At 36.1% G+C, this 27,083-nt stretch overlaps 1 protein-coding gene across 3 annotated transcripts in view; it reads right to left on the bottom strand.

Annotated features, from left to right (window-relative positions):
* The window catches only part of LOC149774883 (uncharacterized), a 99,093-nt gene that overhangs the window by 18,119 nt on the left and 53,891 nt on the right, over positions 1–27,083 (bottom strand). For all 3 annotated transcript variants that reach the window (XM_089944695.1, XM_089944693.1, XM_089944694.1), the window contains 5 exons: positions 25,290–25,862; positions 23,572–24,212; positions 15,566–15,817; positions 10,114–10,235; positions 5,722–5,885 (listed from right to left, as the gene is read on the bottom strand). In XM_089944695.1, the coding sequence (XP_089800821.1) occupies positions 5,722–5,885; positions 10,114–10,235; positions 15,566–15,817; positions 23,572–24,212; positions 25,290–25,862 (1,752 nt within the window). The remainder of the gene's footprint in view (positions 1–5,721; positions 5,886–10,113; positions 10,236–15,565; positions 15,818–23,571; positions 24,213–25,289; positions 25,863–27,083) is intronic.

Genomic DNA, 27,083 nt, shown 5'->3' with positions numbered 1-27,083 from the left:
AAGTCATACATGCATATGGCATGCATTTTAAGTTCCATAACAACTTGACTGGGATATGGGTCCAGCATCCTACCCAAGATGATGCAGATACAACTGCAGCTTGTACATAAGCTTATTAGAGTCCACTAGAGGAGTTGGTTTATTTTGTCCTTTCCTTACACCAGGAAGTGCTTATGATCCATCCTGGGATAAAGTAGTTGACAACTTCCTAACTTTATGAAGTGCCATTTATTTGTCCTCTTGTTCTTGAAAGTGACTTCACAACATTGGGATCCCTGTACAGAGATCAATGAATTGGTGACTTCCTAACAATGTTTGGTGCAAGTTCATTCATTAACATGTGCAGACGTCACTAATAATAGAATTAAGATTTTAGTGATATAACCTCTCAAAGCAAGTATGATAAAAGCATGTAAAGATACACGTCCCTATTACTAATATGACAGATGACATTCATAATCAAATTCATCATAAATACTGAAGATACATACAACATACCAGTGTTCACAAACTCCCCCATGTTGCTCATAATCATAATCTGATAAAAAATGAAGTATCGGACAGCAGGATTCTGACATGCCATTCATCAGGTTGCCAATAACAAGGGGCAATAACTTCATCAGGTTGCCAATAACAAGGGGCAATAACTTCATCAGGTTGCCAATAACAAGGGGCAATAACTTCATCAGGTTGCCAATAACAAGGGGCAATAGCTTCATCAGGCTGCCAATAACAAGGGGCAATAACTTCATCAGGTTGCCAATAACAAGGGGCAATAACTTCTGGAAAATTACAGGAACACATTTATTTGTCAATATGTGCATCTTCAAACAATGATTTCCCATGTTACAAGGATGGTTATCATGTATTGAAATGTGTAAGACTAGCTCTATTCACAAGATTCTGTCATACATGACAAAATGTTTAAAGAAAGTCATGGGAGAAAAGTGTTATGTGACTATAATAAGTTTTACATGATGACCATAATATTTGCCAAGTTTGATGATGATATAATAAAAACTGTGTGACTGATTGAATTCACAAAATTTTGCCATTTGCTGTGTTCAACTGAAATAAAAAGGACAATAACAGTTTTCCATTCTTGCCGGGATGCAGTACAGTGGACATGATCTTCACTGCAATGCAGGTCCTAGATAAATGCATTGAGCAAAACATGGGCCTATAGTTTGTCTTCATCATCCTCATCAAGGCCTTCAGTTCAGTCAACAGAGAGACCCTCTGGTCTGTACTAGAAAGGTATCACTGCCTATGCAAATTCACACAGATCATCTGGCGTTTCCATGATGGCTTGAATGGAAAGTTCCTCTCAGATGTCGCCACAGGTCAGCATGCTGTAACTATGACAGACTTCCAATGTTCCACCTTTCATCAACTCTGCAAGTCAAGACTGGGACTGCAGAGTCATCTCCATGCCCACAGATGACTGCACTGAATCATCCTCTTTGGACTCAAATGACTAACATTATGTTATTATTGTGTGTGTGTTCCATGTTAATAGTCTCCAAAAATTGATGTGCTGTTGATATGGTCTATTTTTAATATAATCTATACAAATATATACTAATTATTTCAAAAACTTTTTAAGTCATACTTGTTATCATGCCCCCAGGCCAGTACAAATAAAAATGTTTATCTATACTTGTTTGTGTATCATGCCCACAGGTCAGTACAGATAAAATACATTCATCCATACTTGTCTGTGTTATCATGCTCACAGGCCAGTACAGATAAAATACATTCATCCATACTTGTCTGTGTTATCATGCTCACAGGCCAGTATAGCTACAAATATTCATTCATACTTCTCTGTGTTATCATGCTCACAGGCAGTACAGATAAAATCATTCATCTATGCTTGTCTGCATCATCATGCTCACAGACCAGTACATATATAAATGTTCATCCATCCTCATCTGTGTTATCATGCTCACAGGCCAGTACAGATAAAATCATTCGTCTATACTTGTCTGTGTTATCATGCTCACAGGCCAGTACAGCTAAAAACCTGAGTCAAGACATTGAAGCTAACATGGGTTCATTAGAATGCAAATAAATAGAAAATTTGGTTAAAATTCACTTGTACATGTATGTGATGCTGTGCTCATATGTTTGATGAAGTACAAAACAGTGCAATCATTCCTATTTAGTGTAATCATTGCTATTATCAGTGTAATCATTGCTATTATCAGAGCAATCATTGCTATTTAGTGTAATCATTGCTATTATCAGTGCAATCATTGCTATTTAGTGTAATCATTGCTATTATCAGTGCAATCATTCCTATTATCAGTGTAATCATTGCTATTATCAGTGTAATCATTGCTATTATCAGTGTAATCATTACTAGTGTAATCATTGCTTACACGATAGTTATTTAAACTGTATATTTAACACCTATGCAGCTAATAGGGGATAATTCTGGAAAAAAGTACTGGAGCATTGTGGTGGTACAATATGTGGATTTCTATTGAATGTCAATACTTTTTGCCATGTTTCAGGACTAATAGTGTGCATAAGAATTACTACATTTAATACATTTTACACCAACAAGAACTATATATATGAAGAATGTTATGTCTTGTCTGCTCCGAGAAAAATATATTCCACACGCTGAGTGAAGTCATTGCAGCATGAAAAGTAGATCATTATGACCTCATTTGCCTGTGATGAGCTGTATCCTCTACAATGAATACACCCATCAAGGTTCATGTATCCTCTACAATGAATACACCCATCAAGATTCATGTGTGTATATACAACAGTGCTAGTGTGATGAGCTGTATCCTCTACAATGAATACACCCATCAAGGTTCATGTGTGTATATACAACAGTGCTAGTGTGATGAGCTGTATCCTCTACAATGAATACACCCATCAAGGTTCATGTGTGTATATACAACAGTGCTAGTGTGATGAGCTGTATCCTCTACAATGAATACACCCATCAAGGTTCATGTGTGTATATACAACAGTGCTAGTGTGATGAGCTGCATCCTCTACAATGAAAACACCCATCAAGGTTCATGTGTGTATATACAACAGTGCTAGTGTGATGAGCTGTATCCTCTACAATGAAAACACCCATCAAGGTTCATGTGTGTATATACAATAGTGCTAGTTTGATGAGCTGCATCCTCTACAATGAAAACACCCATCAAGGTTCATGTGTGTATATACAACAGTGCTAGTGTGATGAGCTGTATCCTCTACAATGAATACACCCATCAAGGTTCATGTGTGTATATACAACAGTGCTAGTGTGATGAGCTGCATCCTCTACAATGAAAACACCCATCCAGGTTCATGTGTGTATATACAATAGTGCTAGTGTGATGAGCTGTATCCTCTACAATGAAAACACCCATCAAGGTTCATGTGTGTATATACAATAGTGCTAGTTTGATGAGCTGCATCCTCTACAATGAAAACACCCATCAAGGTTCATGTGTGTATATACAACAGTGCTAGTGTGATGAGCTGGATCCTCTACAATGAATACACCCATCAAGGTTCATGTGTGTATATACAACAGTGCTAGTGTGATGAGCTGTATCCTCTACAATGAATACACCCATCAAGGTTCATGTGTGTATATACAACAGTGCTAGTGTGATGAGCTGTATCCTCTACAATGAATACACCCATCAAGGTTCATGTGTGTATATACAACAGTGCTAGTGTGATGAGCTGTATCCTCTACAATGAATACACCCATCAAGGTTCATGTGTGTATATACAACAGTGCTAGTGTGATGAGCTGCATCCTCTACAATGAAAACACCCATCAAGGTTCATGTGTGTATATACAACAGTGCTAGTGTGATGAGCTGTATCCTCTACAATGAAAACACCCATCAAGGTTCATGTGTGTATATACAATAGTGCTAGTTTGATGAGCTGCATCCTCTACAATGAAAACACCCATCAAGGTTCATGTGTGTATATACAACAGTGCTAGTGTGATGAGCTGTATCCTCTACAATGAAAACACCCATCAAGGTTCATGTGTGTATATACAACAGTGCTAGTGTGATGAGCTGTATCCTCTACAATGAATACACCCATCAAGGTTCATGTGTGTATATACAACAGTGCTAGTGTGATGAGCTGCATCCTCTACAATGAAAACACCCATCAAGGTTCATGTGTGTATATACAATAGTGCTACTTTGATGAGCTGCATCCTCTACAATGAAAACACCCATCAAGGTTCATGTGTGTATATACAACAGTGCTAGTGTGATGAGCTGGATCCTCTACAATGAATACACCCATCAAGGTTCATGTGTGTATATACAACAGTGCTAGTGTGATGAGCTGTATCCTCTACAATGAATACACCCATCAAGGTTCATGTGTGTATATACAACAGTGCTAGTGTGATGAGCTGTATCCTCTACAATGAATACACCCATCAAGGTTCATGTGTGTATATACAACAGTGCTAGTGTGATGAGCTGTATCCTCTACAATGAATACACCCATCAAGGTTCATGTGTGTATATACAACAGTGCTAGTGTGATGAGCTGCATCCTCTACAATGAAAACACCCATCAAGGTTCATGTGTGTATATACAACAGTGCTAGTGTGATGAGCTGTATCCTCTACAATGAAAACACCCATCAAGGTTCATGTGTGTATATACAATAGTGCTAGTTTGATGAGCTGCATCCTCTACAATGAAAACACCCATCAAGGTTCATGTGTGTATATACAACAGTGCTAGTGTGATGAGCTGTATCCTCTACAATGAATACACCCATCAAGGTTCATGTGTGTATATACAACAGTGCTAGTGTGATGAGCTGCATCCTCTACAATGAAAACACCCATCCAGGTTCATGTGTGTATATACAATAGTGCTAGTGTGATGAGCTGTATCCTCTACAATGAAAACACCCATCAAGTTTCATGTGTGTATATACAATAGTGCTAGTTTGATGAGCTGCATCCTCTACAATGAAAACACCCATCAAGGTTCATGTGTGTATATACAACAGTGCTAGTGTGATGAGCTGGATCCTCTACAATGAATACACCCATCAAGGTTCATGTGTGTATATACAACAGTGCTAGTGTGATGAGCTGTATCCTCTACAATGAATACACCCATCAAGGTTCATGTGTGTATATACAACAGTGCTAGAGAATATAATACAAGTGTCAAAACAACACATGAACCCTATGTCAACAACAAAGACACCATCAGAGAAGTGATATTTCTAGCCTATGCTTCACATGTGAGACCAAAAATAATAAATAATTTTGAAAAACTCACCAGAAATATGACATTTATAATATCCACATTTTCACTTGATGTCCATAATGTCTGTCAAAGGCCAACACAAAGCTTGATGAGTTAAGTTTTGGGATGTATGTAATTTCTGGATGGGCATACATGACTAATACTAAAATACAGACTAAACACTCTGAGGTAAAGTCAGGTGTAATAATTAGTTGACCTCAAGATACAAATCTAGCCACATACCTGTGAAAGTCACACATTTACGGAGTTTTGTTTATGGCTGGAAAAATCTACTCGCAATATTTGTGTTTAAATGCTGCTTGTGCTTGACTGTAGTGACATAAGAGACTCCAACTGTAAATCTGTACTTGGGCAAGTAAAAAAGACTGCAATCTAAAGAAGCAATATGGTACAAGAAGACTAAGAGTTTCCAAGTAACTTAAAAATACATACCTATCAGTTCAGGAGCAAGTTTTCCCTTATCTCTGAACTCAAACCACATTTCCAGGATAGCAGGGTTATTCTTGAAAACAATGGCCTCTGTGGCAATGAGGGACTTCTGGGCATCAATTAGCCATTGGGCATTGAGAACAACCCAGTCCTTCAAGCCTTCCACACTAAAATGTATGATGCAGATATTTATTATTGAACATAAACTCCAGGTGAATAGTCCTTCACCTAGAGTTATGAAGTAGGTGTGAAATGTTTGAAAGAAGAGTGAATATCATCTGAATTGTTGAAGATAAAAGGAATAATTTATCACAATATTTCAGGACTTTTAAGTATATCTATATTGCGTGTTTAACTTTTGTAAACAAATTATTACATAGCTAACTTTACCATGATTAAGGATTGTATTTTAAGATAATGTAAAGAAGCTGACATGACCTTTTGATCTTATAGGTTCTAGAAGGCTTACCAGCTCTTTGTCTTAATACTTAAGTCACAAATAGGTTGACTATTTGTATTTAAGTTAAAGGCCTAGATGATATTAGTATATAAAAAGCAAGTTTGTAAAATTGTACATTTCATTAAAGACTTATGAAGCAAGAAAATTTTTAATCTAATATTATTGAAAAAGATGCAAAACAAGAGTCCCTCAAAAGAATTGACATGCTATTGTCAAAAATACAGAGATCAAAAGCCTTCTGGGGAAAACCCAATGTTGACATGACTTTCCATCTAAACGGAGTAGTGATAAGATTTTAAAGCTGGCCACTGTGATGGTAATATTGGATATCAGATCAGCACAATTTTTATTTATGACTAACTAGATATCATCAGCAGTCTGTTAATAAAACCCAGATGTTCATACAATGAGAAGTAGTGATAACATGATTTTCAAAATGGTCACTGTGGCAGCCATATTGGATGCCAATGCGGAACCATTTTCCTTAAGGACAAACTAGACATTATACAAAGTATTCTGGTCAAAAAGTCACATTACATGAGTATCCATTCAGGACAACTAGTGATAAGATTTTTAAGATGGCTACAGTGTTGGCCATATTGGACATCATAAGAAGTCCTTGAGTGAAAACCCCAATTTGTTATGGCCTTCCATTCAGAAGATGTAATGAAAAACAATTTTGTAAAGCTGGCTGATGTGGAGCCAATAATGAATACCCAAGCAGAATGAATTTTATTAAGGGCAAAGCAGACCTTTGGAGGAATGTGCTCGCAAAATTTCATGGCTATCCTTCAAAGAGTGTAGGTGGAGTAGTGATAAAAAAAACTTGTGCAACATCCAGATGGTAGATGCCTGACAACAGGCCATCCCATAAGCTCTTCTGGTCCATGACCAGAAGAGATAAAAATCAGTGCTAAAAACTAAATGGAAATGACCTGTTAACTTGAATACCAATTAATATATATGACATGTAGAACATTTACATCCATTTTTCCAAATTGTAATTATCACTAAATCTTGTCTTGAATGGTTTTGCTAAAATGGAAAACAAATCAATTAATAAACAAGCAAAACCATTCATTAATGTCCACAGCTTTTTATTGTCTTTTTCAATATCAAGGTGCTATAACATTTTAGTTGAAATCCAATAATAATTAAGGGAGTGGAGGCAAGTAGTCATCAGGTCCAACAGCCAAGGGCTATAACTCTGCTAAATAATGAATAATGCTGACAAACAAACTCAACTAAGGTCTCATGAAAATGAAACTGCTTCACAAATTTGTGTAACATAATTAAGGGGTAATTGTAGAGGAATGAAAGTGGGTAGGTCTGACAGTCTGAGGTTAATACTCCAGTAACCAGTGATGCAAATTTCTGAAAATTAAACATAGTAAAGGCCTTGGTAATATCAAGGAGCAGACAAATATGGTCACAAACAAGACTAATGAAGGGATTTATTTCATCAATATCATTATCCACACCAAACTTGGTGCAAACACTATCTAATAATTAAGGGAGTGATTGTGCAGAATGAACGTGGGTATCTCTGACAATCTGGGCTAAAGTTCCTAAAAATGATAATGTTGACTGATGATACTGTTCAGTTAAGGATTCATCAATTCTGGCTGCATACTAAATTTGACTGAAATCCAGCAATAACTGAAGGAATTATTTTGCCAAAATGTAAGTGGGATGGAAAGGTAGGAAGGAAGGATTGACAGAGCAAAGTATGTAATGACAGATGGACAAATCCAACTGAATGTACCTCTTTGGTTCAAAAAGAAAGAGCTAAATAAATTCTGACATGCCACAGGATTACTAAAGAGATGATCTGTCTCTTTATGTTACATTTTCATGACTCATTTCTTATGTTTTGGTGCAGTAAATGTCTTGCTTGATACAAAGAAATCATCAATATAATGTACAAATTATAATTATTTAAGTATCTCACCATTATATAAAACAATCAGTACTGAGAGACAGAATGAACATAATTTAGAGAAAAAAACAAATCAAAAACAAAACATGTTAATTTAATGTTACACAGTGAATACAAAACTGGATCAGTGGTTGTGAAAAACATTTGTCAAACACCAAAAATGCTGACATACTTCATTGCCCATACAATTCACCTGCTTGATTTTGTAGTTACAAGAATATAATCAAGTAAGAATACTATGCTATATCATACTACTTATATTAATCTAAATTCAAAATGATTTCAGTACAAACTATCCTGAAAGAATTTTGTATGGTTGTGTCTGTGGTAGTCTGACATGCTCTCAAGTTTTTATGCTTATATTCCAGTTCTACAGATACCTTCCAGAATTCAATAAAAAAATTACCTCCCCTTTCTGACCCTTGATCAGCAAGACTCTCACATAAGAGATCTCATCTGAGGGTGGGTCTGGTAAAGATCTTTGAAACTGACATTAACCAGGTAAAGATCTATGAAACTGACTATAACCAGGTAAAGATCTATGAAACTGAATATAACCTGGTAATGATCTTTGAAACTGACTACAACCTGGTAAATATCTATGAAACTGACTATAAATTGATAAAGATCTATGAAATTGACAATACAATAATCTGATAAAGATCTATGAAACTGACTATAACCTTGTAAATATCTATGAAACTGACTATAACCTGGTAAAGATCTATGAAACTGACTAAAATAATCTGATAAAGATCTATGAAACTGACTATAACCTGGTAAACATCTATAAAACTAAAATAATTTGATAAAGATCTATGAAACTGACTATAACCTGGTAAAGATCTATGAAACTGACTATAAACTGGTAAAGATCTATGAAAATGACTAATATAATCTGATAAAGATCAATGAAATTGACAATACAGTAATATGATAAAGTTCTATGTCTATGAAACTGACTATAAACTGATAAAGATCTATGAAACTGACTATAACCTGGTAAAGATCTATAAAACTGACTAAAAAATCTGATAAAGATTTTTGAAACTGACTAAAACCTGGTAAAGATTTATGAAACTGACTATAACCTGGTAAAGATCTATGAAACTGACTATAACCTAAGAAAGATCTATGAAACTGACTATAACCTGCAAACTAAGACCTATACAAATATCTGGTAATGTTGCTGATAAGAATGTCAGACATGTACATGTATCTTCCCTAAGGACTTAGATGACCTGTTGATGCACAATACATTGAAAACAATTTTTTTAAAATCTGGAGTGACAACAAAGTACCTATAAAAAAATCCTCATAAATATTAGACTGTGACACACTGTGGAAATAACTTGATAAAATTCCACAAATATGCTCTAAAATTGTAACATTATACATTTGTAACTGACCAATCAGAACCCTCTGTGCATGAGTCATGGCTCCACTGGTACTATCTACAGGCGTCTGCCTCTTTGATAGCACTCTGTATTAAGACCTCACAGTAGTCACTTATGTATATTAAAGTTATTGATAGTTGGAACACAGCGTCTCATCTTATGTTTTAACACAATAACACAACAAAAATGGTAGAGTGAGAAAATGCTGATGCTTTATTTATTTTCACACATAACAAAGTTTTGTAATAACCCTCATACATCAGCTGATACAATTTTTGAAAGTACAATGTTTATTTTGAACACTGCATTGAATAACATGAAAATAAATGCTAGGTTATTGAAGAAGAGGATTTATTTTTTATTTTTTCGGCAAATAATAGTATTTATACCTTTAGATTATACACTGTTATGCATAGGTCAAAGTGTATGTACAATTTATCACATATAAATTTGTCAACTATTGTAATTTTTAACAAATGTATTCCCCTTCCCAGATTGTGATTAGTTGTCTTAATTACATTAAAAAACTTTTGGGTGACACACAACACTGGTAAAATAATTAGTGGCATAAAAGTCAATCAGGGGTCATTCTTTCTTACCCAAAGTAAAGAATGGTGCCTATTGCATGCTGGAACCGGAGGAATAGATTCAGTTGTTCTGCCGTCTTAATTGGAATAGATCCTGCCTGATTCATGTCCTCAACAAGACTGTATGGAATAACCTGTCAGAAAGAAAGAAATAACAACAATGTTTTTGTCAGTGATAAATGAAACTCCATGTGTGATTTTCATAAAGGAAAGTTGACAGGGTCAATTTTCCATATTTTTTATCACAGCTAATTGTCATTAATTTTAATTATCAGGATTTATATTCAGCATATTTTATCTCCATCTCTATCTCTGTCAAGAGTAAGAATTGTAAGAGTGAGAACAAAGATTCCTCAGAGTGACAGGAGGCCTGAAATATATTGAACAACCAATTAAAATACACGTCTTATAAACCGGGATGATGAGATTACATCTTTGTGTTTGTTCAGTGTATGGCCATAATGTCTTTTTTAAACAATTAATCTTACTTTAATTGCCTTCAGTTTGAAAAGTGATGAACTGTACAACTACTCCTTCCCACCGTTAAGAATAATCACTCAAGTTCTTAACATAGTCAAGACTTCTGAAGTTGAGGCTTATTCTGATAGGCCCATTTACCAGCTGTTGTGGTGGAACAGTCTTTATCTTGACACCCCTAGGAAGGTAAAAGTAAGCCGAGATCTGCTGTAGCAGGACATATGGACCATGTACAACAAGCCATAGAATTTTCATCTTCCTGTCTATCTCATATCACATGAACTATCCAAGAATAAAATAATTTGAAAAAGATTGCAGACTGCATCACTCAGGCTTAAAAATGGAGTGTTACTACTTTAGGTTTTAAATTAAGTAACAGGAAAAAGTAAAACCAAAAATCTCATTAAAACTAACAAACAATTGATTTATTAATGTGTAAGTTACTTAGTGAAAATTGAGGGAGGAAAAAGAAAGAATGAATTTTTTTCACCAGTCAAGGTGCAAATTCGTGACCTCATGTAACAGTTCCAAAGTCAAGTGTGTGTGTTTGCATGCATGTGCCACACATTTTACCCACTCAGTCACATTACCATTAATTAAATGCAAAATGGTATACCACATATAGAAACATGCCAAATACTATTCAAAGAAATTAGTTTGCACCTTTTTTTATCTTGTCTCAATAGCCAGTGATCCAACAGTCACAAATAGGGAAATGCATGCTTTAATAATTGTAACAATTAAATCTATATTATGATTGACACATAATTTCTATCTGATTGATTACTTTTTTCTATTATGATGAAACACTTTGTGTGTATGACCCCTCCGGTGGCCTAGTGATTAGAGCATCTGCCTAGGATGTGGGAGGTCATGGGTTCGATCCCTGGCCGAGACATACCAAAGGCTTACAAAAATGGTACTAACTGCTGCCTTGCTTGGTGCTCAGCATTAAGAGGTTAGTGCTAGAACTAGTCAGCCTGGTGTAAGGATAATGTGACTGGGTGGGACATCATGCTACATGTCTGCAGCATGATGACCCAGTGATAGACATCACTATAAACTGTCACACTGCAGACATCATAGCAATATGACTGAAAAACTGTTAAAGCTACGCTAAAATTCCAGATCACACACACACACACTTTGTGTGTGTAACTTTCCCTTACTTAAACAAGCAAATATTAGGATACCTGTGGAGACATCCATGGGGAATGCCCTGAAGTTGTCGGAATTTAAAATCTTTGAACTTCTAAAATCTGACAAAAGTTTCCACATTATTATTCATTTCAACATTAAGCTGAGTTCAGAGTAATAAGGAACAATGATCAAACTTCTAATATTAATGACAGGAACAAAACTGTAGCTGTTAAGTACAACATGCCAATTTGATGGCTTTGTGTGATAGAAATACACCTTTCCAAGCTGAAATGTACCTCAACATTTGATCTTAATATTTTATGATAGTGTTACTGGTTACTGCCTTGAATTCCAAAGAGCACTGCTGAAATCAAGTCTTTATTAGGGAGAGACCATTTAATTTTTTTTGGGGGGGGGGGGTAAATGCTTGAAAACAGTTGTCTTGCATTGACTTGGAGTATTCCAAAGGACACTAAGCTATCCATTTTTTAACTTCATACAAATTTGTCTTTGGATAAATGAAGAACAAAAAATATCCTGCTTTGAAAGAACAATCTAGCTCCATCAATTAAATGGCAATCCATTACTCATGCAGTCAGAATTGAATTACCTCAAAGTTGTCTGCATGAATATTCATCCTCTTTACTGGGCCATTACTACCTAAGTATTAAACATGTGGCTTGCATTTAAGTGCAAATTCTCCGTTTTCTGTATGTTTGTTGTTTCTAGATGGAAGTGGTTTATTTCCTGAGAGGATTGTTTCATGTTTAAACAGTAAATCTGCACTGTCGGGGCTTTTGAAAAATCACATGAGCTGTAACTGTACTGTATCACTGACCATCGTGTATCAACCAGTTGTTGAAATTCTTGATGATTGGCACTCTCAATGATCTGAAGTGAGCTGCTATTACATTATTCTGCTAAAGACACTGGGCTAGGAAGCTAGCCCAAGGAAGAGACCAAATTTAAAAACCTTTGTCCAGACAAGAAGCAAAATAAAATTCCCAGTTGGTTGGAAAGAGTCTGGCACTTACTAAAAATGTTGGGAAGAGGGAACTTTACAAGATTGGTAGCTACAACCTGGAGATGACTACATCCCAGTTTAGGATGGGTGGAGGTGTTCATGATGGGCTTCCATCTTTGGCCATTGTGTCAAATGAGGAGCAAGAAGGAGCTTTAAAAAGAGTCTGGCAGTTTCAATGGGTACCTGCTTAAAGCAATTAGTCATTGTTGTCATTGAGCTTCCCAGATTAAATGTACTTCTTCACTGTTGCTATCCTTTGAGCTTTAGAGGCCAATGCAGAGATTTAGCCAGCAAATAAAGATTTGTGGTGCAGTCATCAGTAGACTTTTGTCATGATCCAGTAAGACCTTAGAATAATCAAATGCAGCATCCCCAGAAGGTGGAACAGCTAAGCCAATAGTGCCATCAACAGTAAAATTGGTTCTCTCACTGTCTTTGGTACAGGCTCCATGAGTCTCTGTAAGAGTGCTGTAGACAAAAAAATCATCCCTTAAATTATTCAAGGAGGCCACTGAGAGAAGGTTTGTATGTAGAGGTAACTAAGATGCACAACTTCCACATCACAGAAGCTTCTTGAATGGGATGCAAGTCCAGGTCTGCATGGAGATTCTAACTTAGGTGTTCCTGAGTCCAGTCCAGGAGGCTTGATCTAGTGAGTGAACCCTGGAACCTGTGGCTACAGGATGTTAGAAGGGACCAATCAACACCTCTGCTGTTTGGCAGCACCTGAACCCTAGGTTTCATGGTTCTGAGTATAACAGTATTTATAACAGTATTTATATGGTGTACAAAAACCGCAAGCTAACACAAAAAGTTAACTAAAATGATACAACTAATGCACATGTATGCACAACATTAGCTACATCTGTTCCCTCCCAGAGGATGGGTGCTATGACGCTATGACATTTACTTCAAACTGTTGCCCAGGGCCTTGAAAGAAAGACTGGATGAAGTTCAGTGTATATATATATATATATATATATATATATATATATATATATATATATATATATATATATATATATATATATATACACCACTCCCCTCGATAACTCGCGCCCTGATAACTCGTGAACTTGCTTTTAATGCGGGGTCAGGCGTGGATCCCATTTTTTTTATACCAGAAAATACCCCAAAAATTGATCCCTATTTGTTGAACTTGAAGAAAATCGCTATCAAAATTGGTAACGGAAACTTTGATGTATCGCTTGTTTTATCATCGAAAACGGTAGATAGGACCTGGAAATTTCAATCAACACTATGAAATGTCAAATTTAAAAATAGGTCATACAATTTTTTACATTTTCTTTCCAAACGACATTCCTCGCACACCACAATTAACGTAATGTAAAGAAATTTCGATCAATAAAAATGTCACTTATGCAGAGTGGAGGCAGTACTTTAATAAATAAATACAAATTAAATAATTTTTTATCAATTGAAATTTGTGCTATGGTTCTACATTTTAATTCTTTTTTAAGTGTAATCATCATAAATGCAATGTGTTCTCTTGAACTTAAATGTATAATGTGTCATTCTACCATAACAGCTATATCTGTGAGCATTTCTCTGAGAATGTAATTAAGTGCTGACCGTGTTTTGATAACTGACTTCCGGAGGTATTTGTTGCATTGTTTGACTGAATTAAAGGCTGGCCTCCTTTGTATTATCACGTTACTTACATCTTTTGAATCAAATAAAGGGGAAATAAAAGAAAAGCTAAAAAGCGGATTATAAGACATGTGACTTAGCTTCTAGGTTATATGCGCAAGTTATCGAGGGCTAGGTGTATATGTTTTATCTGTGCAGATACTGACACCAAGGAAAGGCTACACTACCACTGTACTCAACTTTATGTACATCTGTAAAGATATTCCATTATACCTATAAAAGTGATTGTCACATTCAATTTACTGCATAGCTTTAATACAAGTTATCACTTGTTGTTAAGAAAAGGATTCTTGGACATGATTTGCAATTTTAAAGCAAGGTGTTTTTCATAAACTAAATTAACTTGCCTAAAAGAGGACAACTGGATGGCTGAGAATATACGGATTATATATAGAGGAATGATTCTAAGACAATGGGAGTGAAAAAGCCTTGCAAAAAGATATGATGATCCCAGCTGGCATGGACATCAGCCCAATGATTACTCACCGGTTTAAACTACTGACTAAGCCGCCATGTTGAGGAAGGAATTACTAGTAAAAAATATATCAACAGTTTCATCAGTATAGAGACCAAGAAAGTTTTATGAATCTAGGTGTTATTGGGTTAAAAACATAGAGGATGTAACAAAGAAATTGATAAAAAATACAAATATCACTCAAGCTTGAAAATTACATAACAGCGACCTAGTTTTTATACAGCTTAGTTACACATGTTGCAATCTATAAAGACATCAATTTGCATGAGCGTAGGTGAAATATGATCCGAAATATTGAGGCCCACTATAAAAACAGCTTAAAGTATAAGGTTATCCTTGAATGACAAATAGTTCACAGTGAATTAAATTTTATTATGGCCACATTAATGTCATTGGGATGCTTACACATACTAATATTCATGAGTTTAGGTGAATTAAGGTTAATGATATTAATGATGTAACAAATGAACATCTGAAAAAACAAGTCACTCAGGGGTATTTCAAGATGATAATAATTTTAAAACAATTTTTACCTGACCTGTAGAGTATAACAGTAATGCCCTTGATGGTTAATATTTCTAGCTGATTTCAAATGTCATCTGTTACAGACACAAATATCATAAACCTCTATGTTGTAAAAAGATTATTTGCACAATATAATTGTCTTTTTCTTGTACCTTGATACCAGTTTCTTTGAGTTTCATGAGTGCTTCTTCCAAGGGGAGCCAATTAGCAGGTACTTCCGCTCCCCAATATGGCTGCTGTGAAGCCAATTGGACAATCCGCTTTTTTATGGTCTCTAACTGAGGGTCAAAGTCCAGGGTATTGTCAATGGCAAAAAAATCCACTAAGTGTTGGAAGGCTGGTTTTTCCTTCAGAAATAAGCAAATCTGCTGATAGTACTTGTTGGTAACTTCTTGACGCTTATCCTAAAAGAAAACAAACATATTATCTGGAAGAACACCTAGAACACCTGCTGGCCGAAGAATTTTGATAAAGTAAGGGACAAGCAAAGATTGTAATGTCCATTAAATGAATCAAATTTTTGTTTTGTATTTGAATATGCTATTGTTTAAGACAACTTTTTATGTGTTTTAACATACAACAAACCGGAGTTTAAAACTCAAAAACTTCATCACTTTATGAGATAATAATTTAATCTAAAGTGGAGATTTACTTTAAATGAATTCTCTTGTCAATGATTATTTTTTACCTTTGAAATATGTAGTGAAATAAATGTAAACTTCCATAATAAATGAATGCATGCCTGTACTGTAACACTCAGTCTGTATCCCAAACATAGAATCATGCTAACTATCATCATTCTACTTTAAAATGATGGGCTTGTGACACAGTCTGTCCATACATATACAGAAGAATATTTGTATTGGTCTTGAATTACTCCAACACCATGAAAAATAGTCATACGAAGCATGGATCGATCATATACCTTTTGGTGTCAATAGTAAGAGTCAATCGTATACATTTGAGTGTCAGTAGCATGGGCCAATCATCTTTGGCTGTCAATAGAATGGGTCAATCATACATCTTTGTGTGTCAATAGCATGGGTCAATCATATACCTTTGTGTGTCAATAGCATGGGTCAATCATATACCTTTGAGTGTCATTAACAAGGGTGAATCATATACCACTGAGTGTCAATTTTGCGAATGTTTTGTGAATTTTAATCTCGTTGATTTGGGTAAACTTGGGGTGGGGTATGGATAATTTAAAATAAAACTGAAACAATGCTTGTGTTGCTGTCTCGCATACATGCGGGAGGTCAGGGGTTCAATCCCTGGTCGAGTCATACCAAAGTCTTACAAAAATGGTACTAACAGCTGCCTCGCTAGGCGCTCAGCATTAGGAAGTTAGTGTTAGGACTGGTCGGCCTGGTGTCAGGATAATGTGACTGGGTGGGACATCATGCTAGATGTCTGCAGCATGATGCCCCAGAGCTAGACATCACTATAAACTGTTACAATGCAGACATCATAGCGATATGACTGAAAAATTGTTAAAGCTACATTAAAAATCCAAATCACACACACAGATGCATACATATATGTATGACATGGACACCAGAGTCATGCACTAGGGTCTATCTCTACCCACTCACACTGACTTAGCTTGGGGACAGACTAAAGGAGACTACTGATATCCTCTGCTTATTATCATATTCCTAACCATGACCATGAAAAAGACACATGTATACATTCAAATAGCATTACCCTCAAGGTTTACCTCTGGGTTATAAATTTGAAATTGGTCAAATCCCCATTCAATAACCAAATATACACTTACTGGATGTGAATAACACTAATTTATACATGCAACTGACATTGGTCCAGTTATCCATTGTTAGTCCCCAGGATACTTAACTCCTGTGTTATAACTCAGAAACTATTTACATCCCATCTACCAGATCATATACACTTTAGCAGAAACTTCCTCGGCTACACTTAGAACCCCAAAGTCTTGCTATCTTAGGTTCCTTAGGATAGGTCTTTGTATTTGGAGTGATAACCCACTGAATCAGTCTGAGGACTGGTGCTCCAAAATGCAACAGATTACTACCCCAGCAGGATATCGTCTTATTCCTGGCTTCTTGTTGCCAACTGGATTGCCAACTGAGTTGCTGGGTTACTGAGTCATTGACTGGGTGCCCTCTAGTCACCGACTGTGTCATCGACTGAGTCACTGGGTCATCGACTCGATTGTCACCAGGGTTGCTGACTTGGTCATAGAATCACCGACTGGGTCTTCAACTGGGTCATCAAGTCATCACTGAGTCCCTGACTATGTCAATGACTGGGTTGCTGAGTCACGGACTAGGTCGCTGACCAGGTCCCAGAGTCACCGACTGTGTCATTGAGTGAGTCATGGTCGAGCGTGATTACTTGCTTAAGACTGAGAGAGAGAGATGAACAGTGCAAAATGATGAGAGAAGACTGAGACCTTCATTAAAATGTGTATTGTCGCAAGATTTTCTGCATTTCTTGGATGAGCCTTCCAGCTTCTTTATCCTTGTTCACAAAAGACCTTGTCCCTATACTTTTCAGATTCCATGACCTGGCCCTTTCCTGTCTGGCAAACTAAACCAAATGTGCTTGCTCTGGCAGGGTAGTTATACTGCTTCACTTGCTAGGGGATGTCTTCACACAATGCCGCTTCATAGTACACCACCATAGCAGTCACATTTGGCTTGTATATATATATGCAGGTGGAATCTTCACTTGCTAGGGGATGTCTTCACACAATGCCGCTTCATAGTACACCACCATAGCAGTCACATTTGGCTTGTATATGGAATCACATGACCCAAAACTAATACACTAGATGGTGCTACTAAGCCCACTAACATTTAAAATGAAACATAAACATTAATGAAACAAAAATAGCTTAAATGAAATGAAGATTACTGTCTGTGGGTTTTTCCCCATTACAATACACTTAACAGAAGACAAATATAGAAATGCAACTGACATTGGCCCATTGTTCTCAGGCTTCAGCAACTTAGTATGATCAATGGTCAGTTTGGGGATTGGGTCAAACTAAGGAGGTCAGTGGATATATACATGGCGAAGGTGGATTGCAAATGAACAATCAGCCAGTAAAAGTATGATGCATAATTTAATCTTCTTACAAATTTTATTGGTGACATTTTGATCTGGACATAACATTTTAATTAATAAAAAAAAATATAAAACTATAGTTTTTCATATCTTCTGCAAGAAACAATTTTTATTTTAAGGGCAAGAATGATAACCAGAAATTAGGCAATCAACACAAATTTATATTTACATCCCCACAAGGCAAAAACATTGTTTCCAATTTTTGTTATTATTTATATAGAACATGAATATTCCATGTGACAGACATATTGTACATGATATACTCGTTACCGCAAAACTTTAAGTCAGCTCTAATGACCATACATTATCAATGACTAAAATCATTCAAAGATTGATTTTCTATAAAAATGCTCTGGTGTAAGTGACCACCTGCTAAACGTAACAAACAGCCATGACTTTTTGGAAAATATTAGTTTCTACAAGACCATAAAATCTACATATCTTTGTTTAAAACCCTGTAACCATTGTTGCTGAACAGTCTCTGTAGGTAGAGAGCACACTGTCCCAAAATGAGACATAACAAACAAAAATTCATCCAAAAGTTCAGGATGGTAACAGGTTTTTTATATTTACAAGGCAAAGTTGTCTGCCAAAGACCATAAACCAGACTTGTGTACTTGTCACAAACTACTATTGTGGTATCATAATCATCAAAATCCATATTACAATTAACAATTCAATTATAAAGGATAATCAGTCATGGATGCAAAGAGTCAGATTAAATGTTTTTACTGTTTTATAATGCTGTGACAACCTGCAAAATACCACTCTTCTCGTTCCACTATCAGCATGATGGGTACTGCCTTCAATGACCAATGGAGTTATAATACGTAAGGACCTGGATGAAAGAGGCTCTTTTGCTTTTATTTATTTGCCTTTTCTGAAAGAATTCATTTTATAGTTAATGTAAAGGCAGGTATTATTTTTTGTTTTATCAGTGCTTCTGCTATTTAAAACTGCATTATAACAAAAGTCAAATAAGCCAAGGGCAGATAACTCCTCATCAGGTCATATTGGTGCATCTGCTTTATCCTTTTCTTTATTTCAGGCAAATACCAACAGCACCTAGGCAAAGTGAACTTTATTATGTGACTTCTCTGTGAAGGTGAGTGATCCTGACAAGTTCAAGTTCGGTTGGAAAAATGGCCTCTACCCAGTATGCATCAGCAAGGAAGTAATGCAACATAAGATGGATCTCTTGCTGCTCACTGACAGTGAAAAGAACCACAATGACAAGATAAAGAACCTTGACCATCTGGCATACAAGCAGTGGCCACAAAGAAAGTATGCACATCTGCCACCAGCATCTCCAGGTCGACAGCCATTGGCCAACATATTGGAGGCAAATGCCTAAGACTGTTGTGGTATATGCAACCAAAATCAGCATGTGTCATTACCAGAGTCAGAAGAAAACATCTTAGCCTTTCAGAACCAACAGCACTAGATGCATGTTTCATACATCATCAAGTAGATTTTCAGGCATAGAACAAGCCAGTCAAATGCCATGTCAGTGATCAAGATAAAAGCCACATTCAAAAATTGTTGAGCAGGTCCCATGTAGTTTCTGCTACATAGTCTTTATGGATGGTGGCATAAAACAGCTAAAACAGACCTGTAAACTTGGGCAAAGGTGGAGTTAAAGAAAGAATTTTTCAAGCAAATAAGCAACTCCATTTGGGAAGACTATGGAGAAAAAAAGGAAATGTATGTGAGTGGATCTTGTGTGGCCTTAGGGCTTCATTCCCTGACTGCTGACCCAGTGTTTGAGTTACAAAAGATCTTTGGTAGCTCTTGTTTCTATACACTCCACAAAGGAACAGTTAAGGAGCCTGAAGCTTAACAGCCTCATCCACATGGGGCAGATGATTGTCAGCCTGAATAAGCACCCGATGCATGATTTTTACTACAATCAACGAGCACTATGGGAACAAGGCTGAGTATCAAATCTGAAATGCCTACTGTGATATGGCTAAAGATGCTCAACTCTATGACAAGCAACTACACTTAAGAAGAGGTGCATGGTATTTCAAGTATACCGTTGTATCTTTTTTAGGTGGCACATGCCACCTTACTTTTTCACTGTACCAGTATGTCAGTAGTATCCATCGGTAAGGAATTTATGGAAATTTCCAAGGAAACTTCTTATAAAAGAAATGATATAAACATATTTTGTGATTTCATTGTTCTTGGCAACATAGTTAAAAAAATTATCTTTCTTCAAATTAACAGTGAATATTAGAAATATTATTATATCTATGATCATTTAATTGCATGCTTGACATGTATCTTGTATGTAAAATGATGGCCAAATGGAATATTATGAAATATATCTGGTCCAAATCCAACTTTTCAAAAAAGTATGTAAAAATATGTTAAGTATATATATTCCTTGGTAAGTCTGTGAATTATTCTACAATTTTCAGGAATGCACTTGTTTTCTGTCTGAATTTTATATAATTTGACACATCGACTAATTATTTTCTTGTTTGTTGAATGAATGCTTTATGTTTACTGGCCCCTTCAGACAAACATTTTGCCCAGGTGTTGGCATCTCACTCAAAATATCCCTGCCTATTATGACAATAGTGTAGCTAGAAAATTTTGGACTTCAGTATTAATGCTTCCTTTGTGCATCAATAGGCTCTCTAATGTTAGCACAATGTCTTTCACAGTGTCAGCTATAGTGTAAACTCAATCATCCCATTTTGGTTACAATTTACAGATTACAACTTTTACAATAATTAACAGACACACTGCAAATTCATCTATAATAAGATAATGGCCATTTATTTTTTGGGGGGAGGTGCTGTGATTTTCTTAGAACTGAAATATTTTCTTTTCTTTTATCTCAAGATAATTAATATTTTTTTCAAATAATATCATGGATATAATATGGTGTTATTTTGCTATAAATCAGAGCAAGGTATTTTTCCAGCATCTGGCAGACAGAAACTAAACAAAAAGGTGTCAGGCCCCTGCCCCAGAACACTTGAATTATTGGTTACTAATATAATTGTGGTATACTGTGGTATGTATTGCAGTACGCTCCTAAATACTGGAAGTACAACATTTTTCATGGTAGGCAGCTTTTCTAAAGAGCATCTGTCCTACAAAACAACTAAAACAAGGCCATAGGAAGTTCAAGGATGAGGACTCAAGGAAACCCATTTCCAAGTTCACCAGTCTCTGCCCCAAGATGTACTTCATAATGGAAGCAGGCAGTACAGAGACAAGTAAGGCCAAAGGCATCTCAAGGACAAGTTGTAAAGACCAGCCTTAAGAACCACCTCTACCTCATATGCCTCCAAGAGAACAATAGAGTGACATCACTCCATTTCCACCAACTGCAATGACCACTACAAAAACGGGGTTGTACTGCATCGGTAAGACCAGCTGCTACAAAAGTTTGCTGGACACCAAAGAAAGGATTGTGTCTTAAGGTATCATGATACAGGCAAACGGCCACAACCACACCACACAAAAGCAACATGACATGGTACAGGATTACATGACTAATAAGGCAACAACCACTACCACACCACACAACTGAGCAACATGACATGGTAGAGGAGTAAGAAAATGGCCAGTTAAGAATATCTCTAGGTGGCAGCTGAATGCCTTCTGACAGATATGCAACAAAAAGGTCACCAGTAGCCACTGCTTGTCCTGCAAATGCAACTGATACCCCCAGTTTTGAGCCCAGCCTTGAAGGCAGATTATATGGGTTACAGCACATGTCAAGAGGCCTTAGATTTCTACCTCACATATTTTTCTGAGGCTGAACTTCAATTTTACATCTACTTAGGCAATTTATATGCCATAATGCCAACCAACTTCACATTAACTTCAAATAAAAATTATACTGCTTTAAATGCATGTAATATTTTAACAAGAGCTGTGAATAAAAAATAAAATCTACAATAATTATGGGTATTCTTCCTTCTCTAACCTAGCTGAATTTTGACATGGCTTTACTACACAGCCTGTTATAATAGACCACACATTTTGAGCAATTATTATTTGCTGGCAGAAGGGTTGGATGGGTTTTACTTTATTTACATTTTAACCAACTCGACCTCAGGATGAGTCATTGTGTGAAGTTTTATAACTGTCTTTGGCATGGTGTTTATTAGAGTAGTAGTAATAAAGAGTAGTGAATGGACAGATTACAGACATTAGGCCAGAAAATAAACTATTCTGGTGTACTGCAATTATTACTAAAAATGTGATGGTTCTATGGTGCGAAAATCTCTTGTGTAACCCATTCATAAGCATGACAATATGTCTTGTTTTTAGTCTAAAAATTTCACATGATATTGATCTGGTAGACATACATATACATTGTTTGTGTGAGTGCAATTATATTCAAGAATTTCAAACATTTCTTTTTACCAGCCATACTATACAAAACTTTCTGTGATATTTGGTTTGACATTTATGAATATCATAATATGTTGTCTCCTTTTTTTATCTACTTTGATCCTTTGAGATTTCCCTCTAAACAAAAATGTTACACTCTCCAGTTTCCACATACATTTTACACAGCTGATCTGTACCTCATCTCTTACCAATATTTTTGCTGGTATGTTGATCATCTTGAAGCAATGATATTTAGTTATCAATGTATCTATTCACTTGCCATAATGATTTTGCCAGTATGTCGACCATCTAGAAGTGATTGATATCCAATTTAAATTGTACCTCTTCACTATGTTGACCATCTTGAACCAAATAAATATAACATCCTACTTTCCTAAATTACAAGTCAGTGTCCCTTCTAACAGAAATGATATTGTTTAATTTCAAACCAGTCTTCTAAATCCCTGATAAACGCTTACTCCCATGTAATACATAAAGAAATGAAAATGGCTACATGAATAATGAGTGAAAATGGAGAAAGAACTCAACTGGCAAACAATCTTGTATTTAAGTATCTGTGTTTATGATGATTTTACAATTTCAAATTGACTTTGGTATGTGATGTACCAAATTGACAAAAGAACCAAACGAAGGAAACTATTACATTTAAAATTACATTTAAACCTACCTCTGATATTTTATCCACATGAGTACCAACAAGAATCACAGGTGGGGTCACTGAGTCAGGGGATGTCACTGGGGTAACAACTGCAACAGATGTTAATGTTATGCCACCCTCAGTAGGTGTCATTGTGATGGGAACTGCTGATGACATCAACATGTTGCCAGCTGCAGATGTCACTGAGGTGTCTGCTGCAGGGAATATCACTGGGCTACCAGCTGCAGCTGATGTAAATGTGTTGCTAGCCTCAGGGGAAGTCACTGTTGTATCAACTGTGTGTAATGTCACATTTCCAGGCGTAGGGGATTTTACTTGGCAGTGAGCTGAAAGTGATGCAATTAGAGTATCATCTGTTGGGGACATTATTGGTATGTCAGCTTCAAGGAATTTCACTGGGGTTCCAGCTGCAGGAGATGTGACTAGGATGCCAGATGCATGGGTTGTCAGTGGAATGCTAACTGTATGGGATGTCACTGGGGTGCTAGCTGCAGAAGATGTTACTGTTGTACCTGGTGTAGGGTGGGTCACTGTGATTCTAGCTGATGGGGATACTGCTGTGATTCCAGCTGCAGTGGAAGTTACTAGTGTACCTGCTGCAGGAAATGGTGCACAGGAATGTATTGAGTTGAGCCAAACATTAACCACGTCTGAAAAGCAACAAAATTAGGTTTAAATAAGTTCTAAAGATCATACAAAACCAATAGCAAATAATTTTATATTTATACAATGTATAGATTCATCTGCCAGAGAGGTATTAATTAACAAAATAGAGCAACTTTAAAGTATTCCTTCACATTCCCCTTTGTTCCACCATTTGAACCCTAAATGGGTATTCTTTTGATCCAAATGCAAGACGTCCAAAATGTTTGATGTAGAGACAAACTCTGTATATAAATCCTTTGTTTCATCTGACTCAACATTAACCAGCTTACATTTTATCCCCAAATCACTTGTGTCTCTTACCCCAAGTGCAGGCAGTCATAGGCAAAGGAACAGTAAGTAGTATATGCACTTTGACCTTTTGACACCTAAACTAGGTATCTTTTTATCGTAGATGCAAGCTATCCAGAAGTTATTTAAAATACAGTAAACATTTGTAGACCTAAAGTAATGGTACAAAATTATTACACTGTGTCTTTATCTCTCACCTGTAAACTCCCTATATCAACATGTTTCTCCCACCATAACTATGGAAGCAAGCTTGGTCTAAAGTTTGGAAAGTAACTTTTTTGTCGAGTTAAAGTGACATTGACTTTTAACCTTTTGATGTAAAATTTATGTTCATTACTTATCTATATGCAAACTATGTGGAAAATGTAGTCATGGCAAATGGTGAAGATCCAAACATCAGTGATCTTGGGTTTTTACTTGATGACTCTGGAAGTCAATGTTTCTTATTTACATGTGAGGCAATCCACAAAGGCTGGTCAAAGTGTATGTTCAAGAACTGAAGTTACTGTGCAGAAACTAATAATGCAAGGACAAATGGATGACAGCATAATTCATTGCATGATAAATGGCCTGCATAGACAAACTTATTTATTTTACCTTAAATTAAAATATTTTAAATGAAGTACATGGTTTAAATGAAGATAATATCTTTCTCATGTTTTCAGATATTCTCTGACTTAGAAGTGTGGATACATATGCTATGCCCATAAACTCTTATTTCCACAAGAAAAAATTTATACTCTTTATTGTAGATTTTTAGGAATTAAAGTCACCTTGAACTTTACATGGTCTTGCTCCCTCAGTATCAAAGTAGCACTTGTCATTCACAAGATTAGTGACATCCTCATTGAGATCTGTGACCAAGAGGTAAATAGCATGGCATGTCAAAAATGTCTGGTGTGTAGTGTAGAATATGTGCTGACCTGCAAAGTCCCACATCCTCAAGGCTGCATATGCATGTCCACTCATCTCTAGTTTGTCTGCATTTGTATTGACCAACTTAAGAAATTCTACCAAATTCTCATCGTTTTGACTCCTTACATGTCCTTCTCTTTTCAGAACAGTGACACTGCTTGTCCCAACACCTGTATCTCTCTGATATGCAGCAGATAATGCTTTTGGTCTATTTGCAATAATATCACCTTCTTCTACAATGTCTGACTTTGAACTAGGCAACGTATTATCATCATCATCATCATCACTGTCACTGTCATGGATTGGACCAGATAAATCTTCTTTAGGAATTGACTCTCTTTGATAGATGACCTCACTACTGCCCTCACCACTCTCAGCTCGATTAGTCAGGAGCCTCATGAGACGATTAAGTCGAGATAACTGAGCTGAATCTTATAAAAAAGCGGAAGGAAAAGGATTAGCTGTATGGCAATGAATAATTAGAATAAAAAATAGTGTTTACATACTTGTCTCTGCATAACTTACAATAATAAACCAATAAAACATATCTTCATTACCAATACATTCCATAAATTTAAGTCTGAACTCATACACTGTCAAGAAATATTTACATGTCAAGTTTTGTTTAATTTGTAATGTTAAAAAAAATAATGAACTGACATAATTCAAGATATTATATACATACATCTACAAACTGGGTTTTATTAAATTCCTGTCACATTGGCGTTATTATGCTCACAAGTTATCACAAATAAACTATCAGAGTCACTGAAGACTTCCTCTTGATATCAATGACAGACTGATGACTATAGATTATAACAAATTCTATTTAAAATTATTTTCATATGCATTGTGTTCATATGCTCAGTGATGTACACAAATGCAAGTAATGACCTTGGACCACATCCCATTGTAAAGCAGGTTTGGTTTTCAAAGTTGCTGATAATACTGAAACAAAGTTGGTGGTCAGACCTGCATCATTTTCATTCACCAACAGTAACATTGCAAGAGCTCTTTTATTATGAACCCCATGTCAATGCCAATATTTTTTTAAGATTAGTGACATCAGTGTATGTTATGATGCCAATATGGTTGCCATGTTATGATCCCAGACCAGGACCATTTTCAACCTGCTATATATGGTTACAGTGACATATTATTAAAAAGCACATTCTGATACAACCAACCATTCAGGACAGGAGCCATAACACGATCTTCAATATGGCTACCAATGCAGTCATAAATCAGCATCATTTTAACAGTGGACTAACTACGTTATGGCATGAAGTTTGGTTTTATTTCTTAAATCCATTGTATTTATGACTGTTCAAAAAAAAATAGATTTTCATTATAAATGCTCTGACAGACTTATGTTTATAGGTCATATCTGCACCATTCTTTTCAGTAGAAACTAAATACTCAGGGTGGACAGAGCATGGAACTGATTAGGAAAAGGTCCCTCCACCATCTCCCCATTTGTCCTGATGGAGTTGCGATGGCTTCTTGCAGAGAATAGCTCTGAAAAACACATTTTCTCACAGAGCCACATCTAAAAATCACTGCAGAATGGACATGGCTTTGATAAACTGGGTGTGATCTATTTTATATGACTCAAGCTAGCATGTGCTAATGAGTTTCATTGACAGAGAGAG

Source organism: Sinohyriopsis cumingii, unplaced genomic scaffold (assembly GCF_028554795.1).
Source record: "Sinohyriopsis cumingii isolate HCF-2022 unplaced genomic scaffold, ASM2855479v2 utg000127l, whole genome shotgun sequence".
Taxonomy (NCBI): domain Eukaryota; kingdom Metazoa; phylum Mollusca; class Bivalvia; order Unionida; family Unionidae; genus Sinohyriopsis; species Sinohyriopsis cumingii.
Note: the sequence above shows the minus strand (reverse complement) of the source record. Positions and strands in the feature narration are given on the sequence as shown.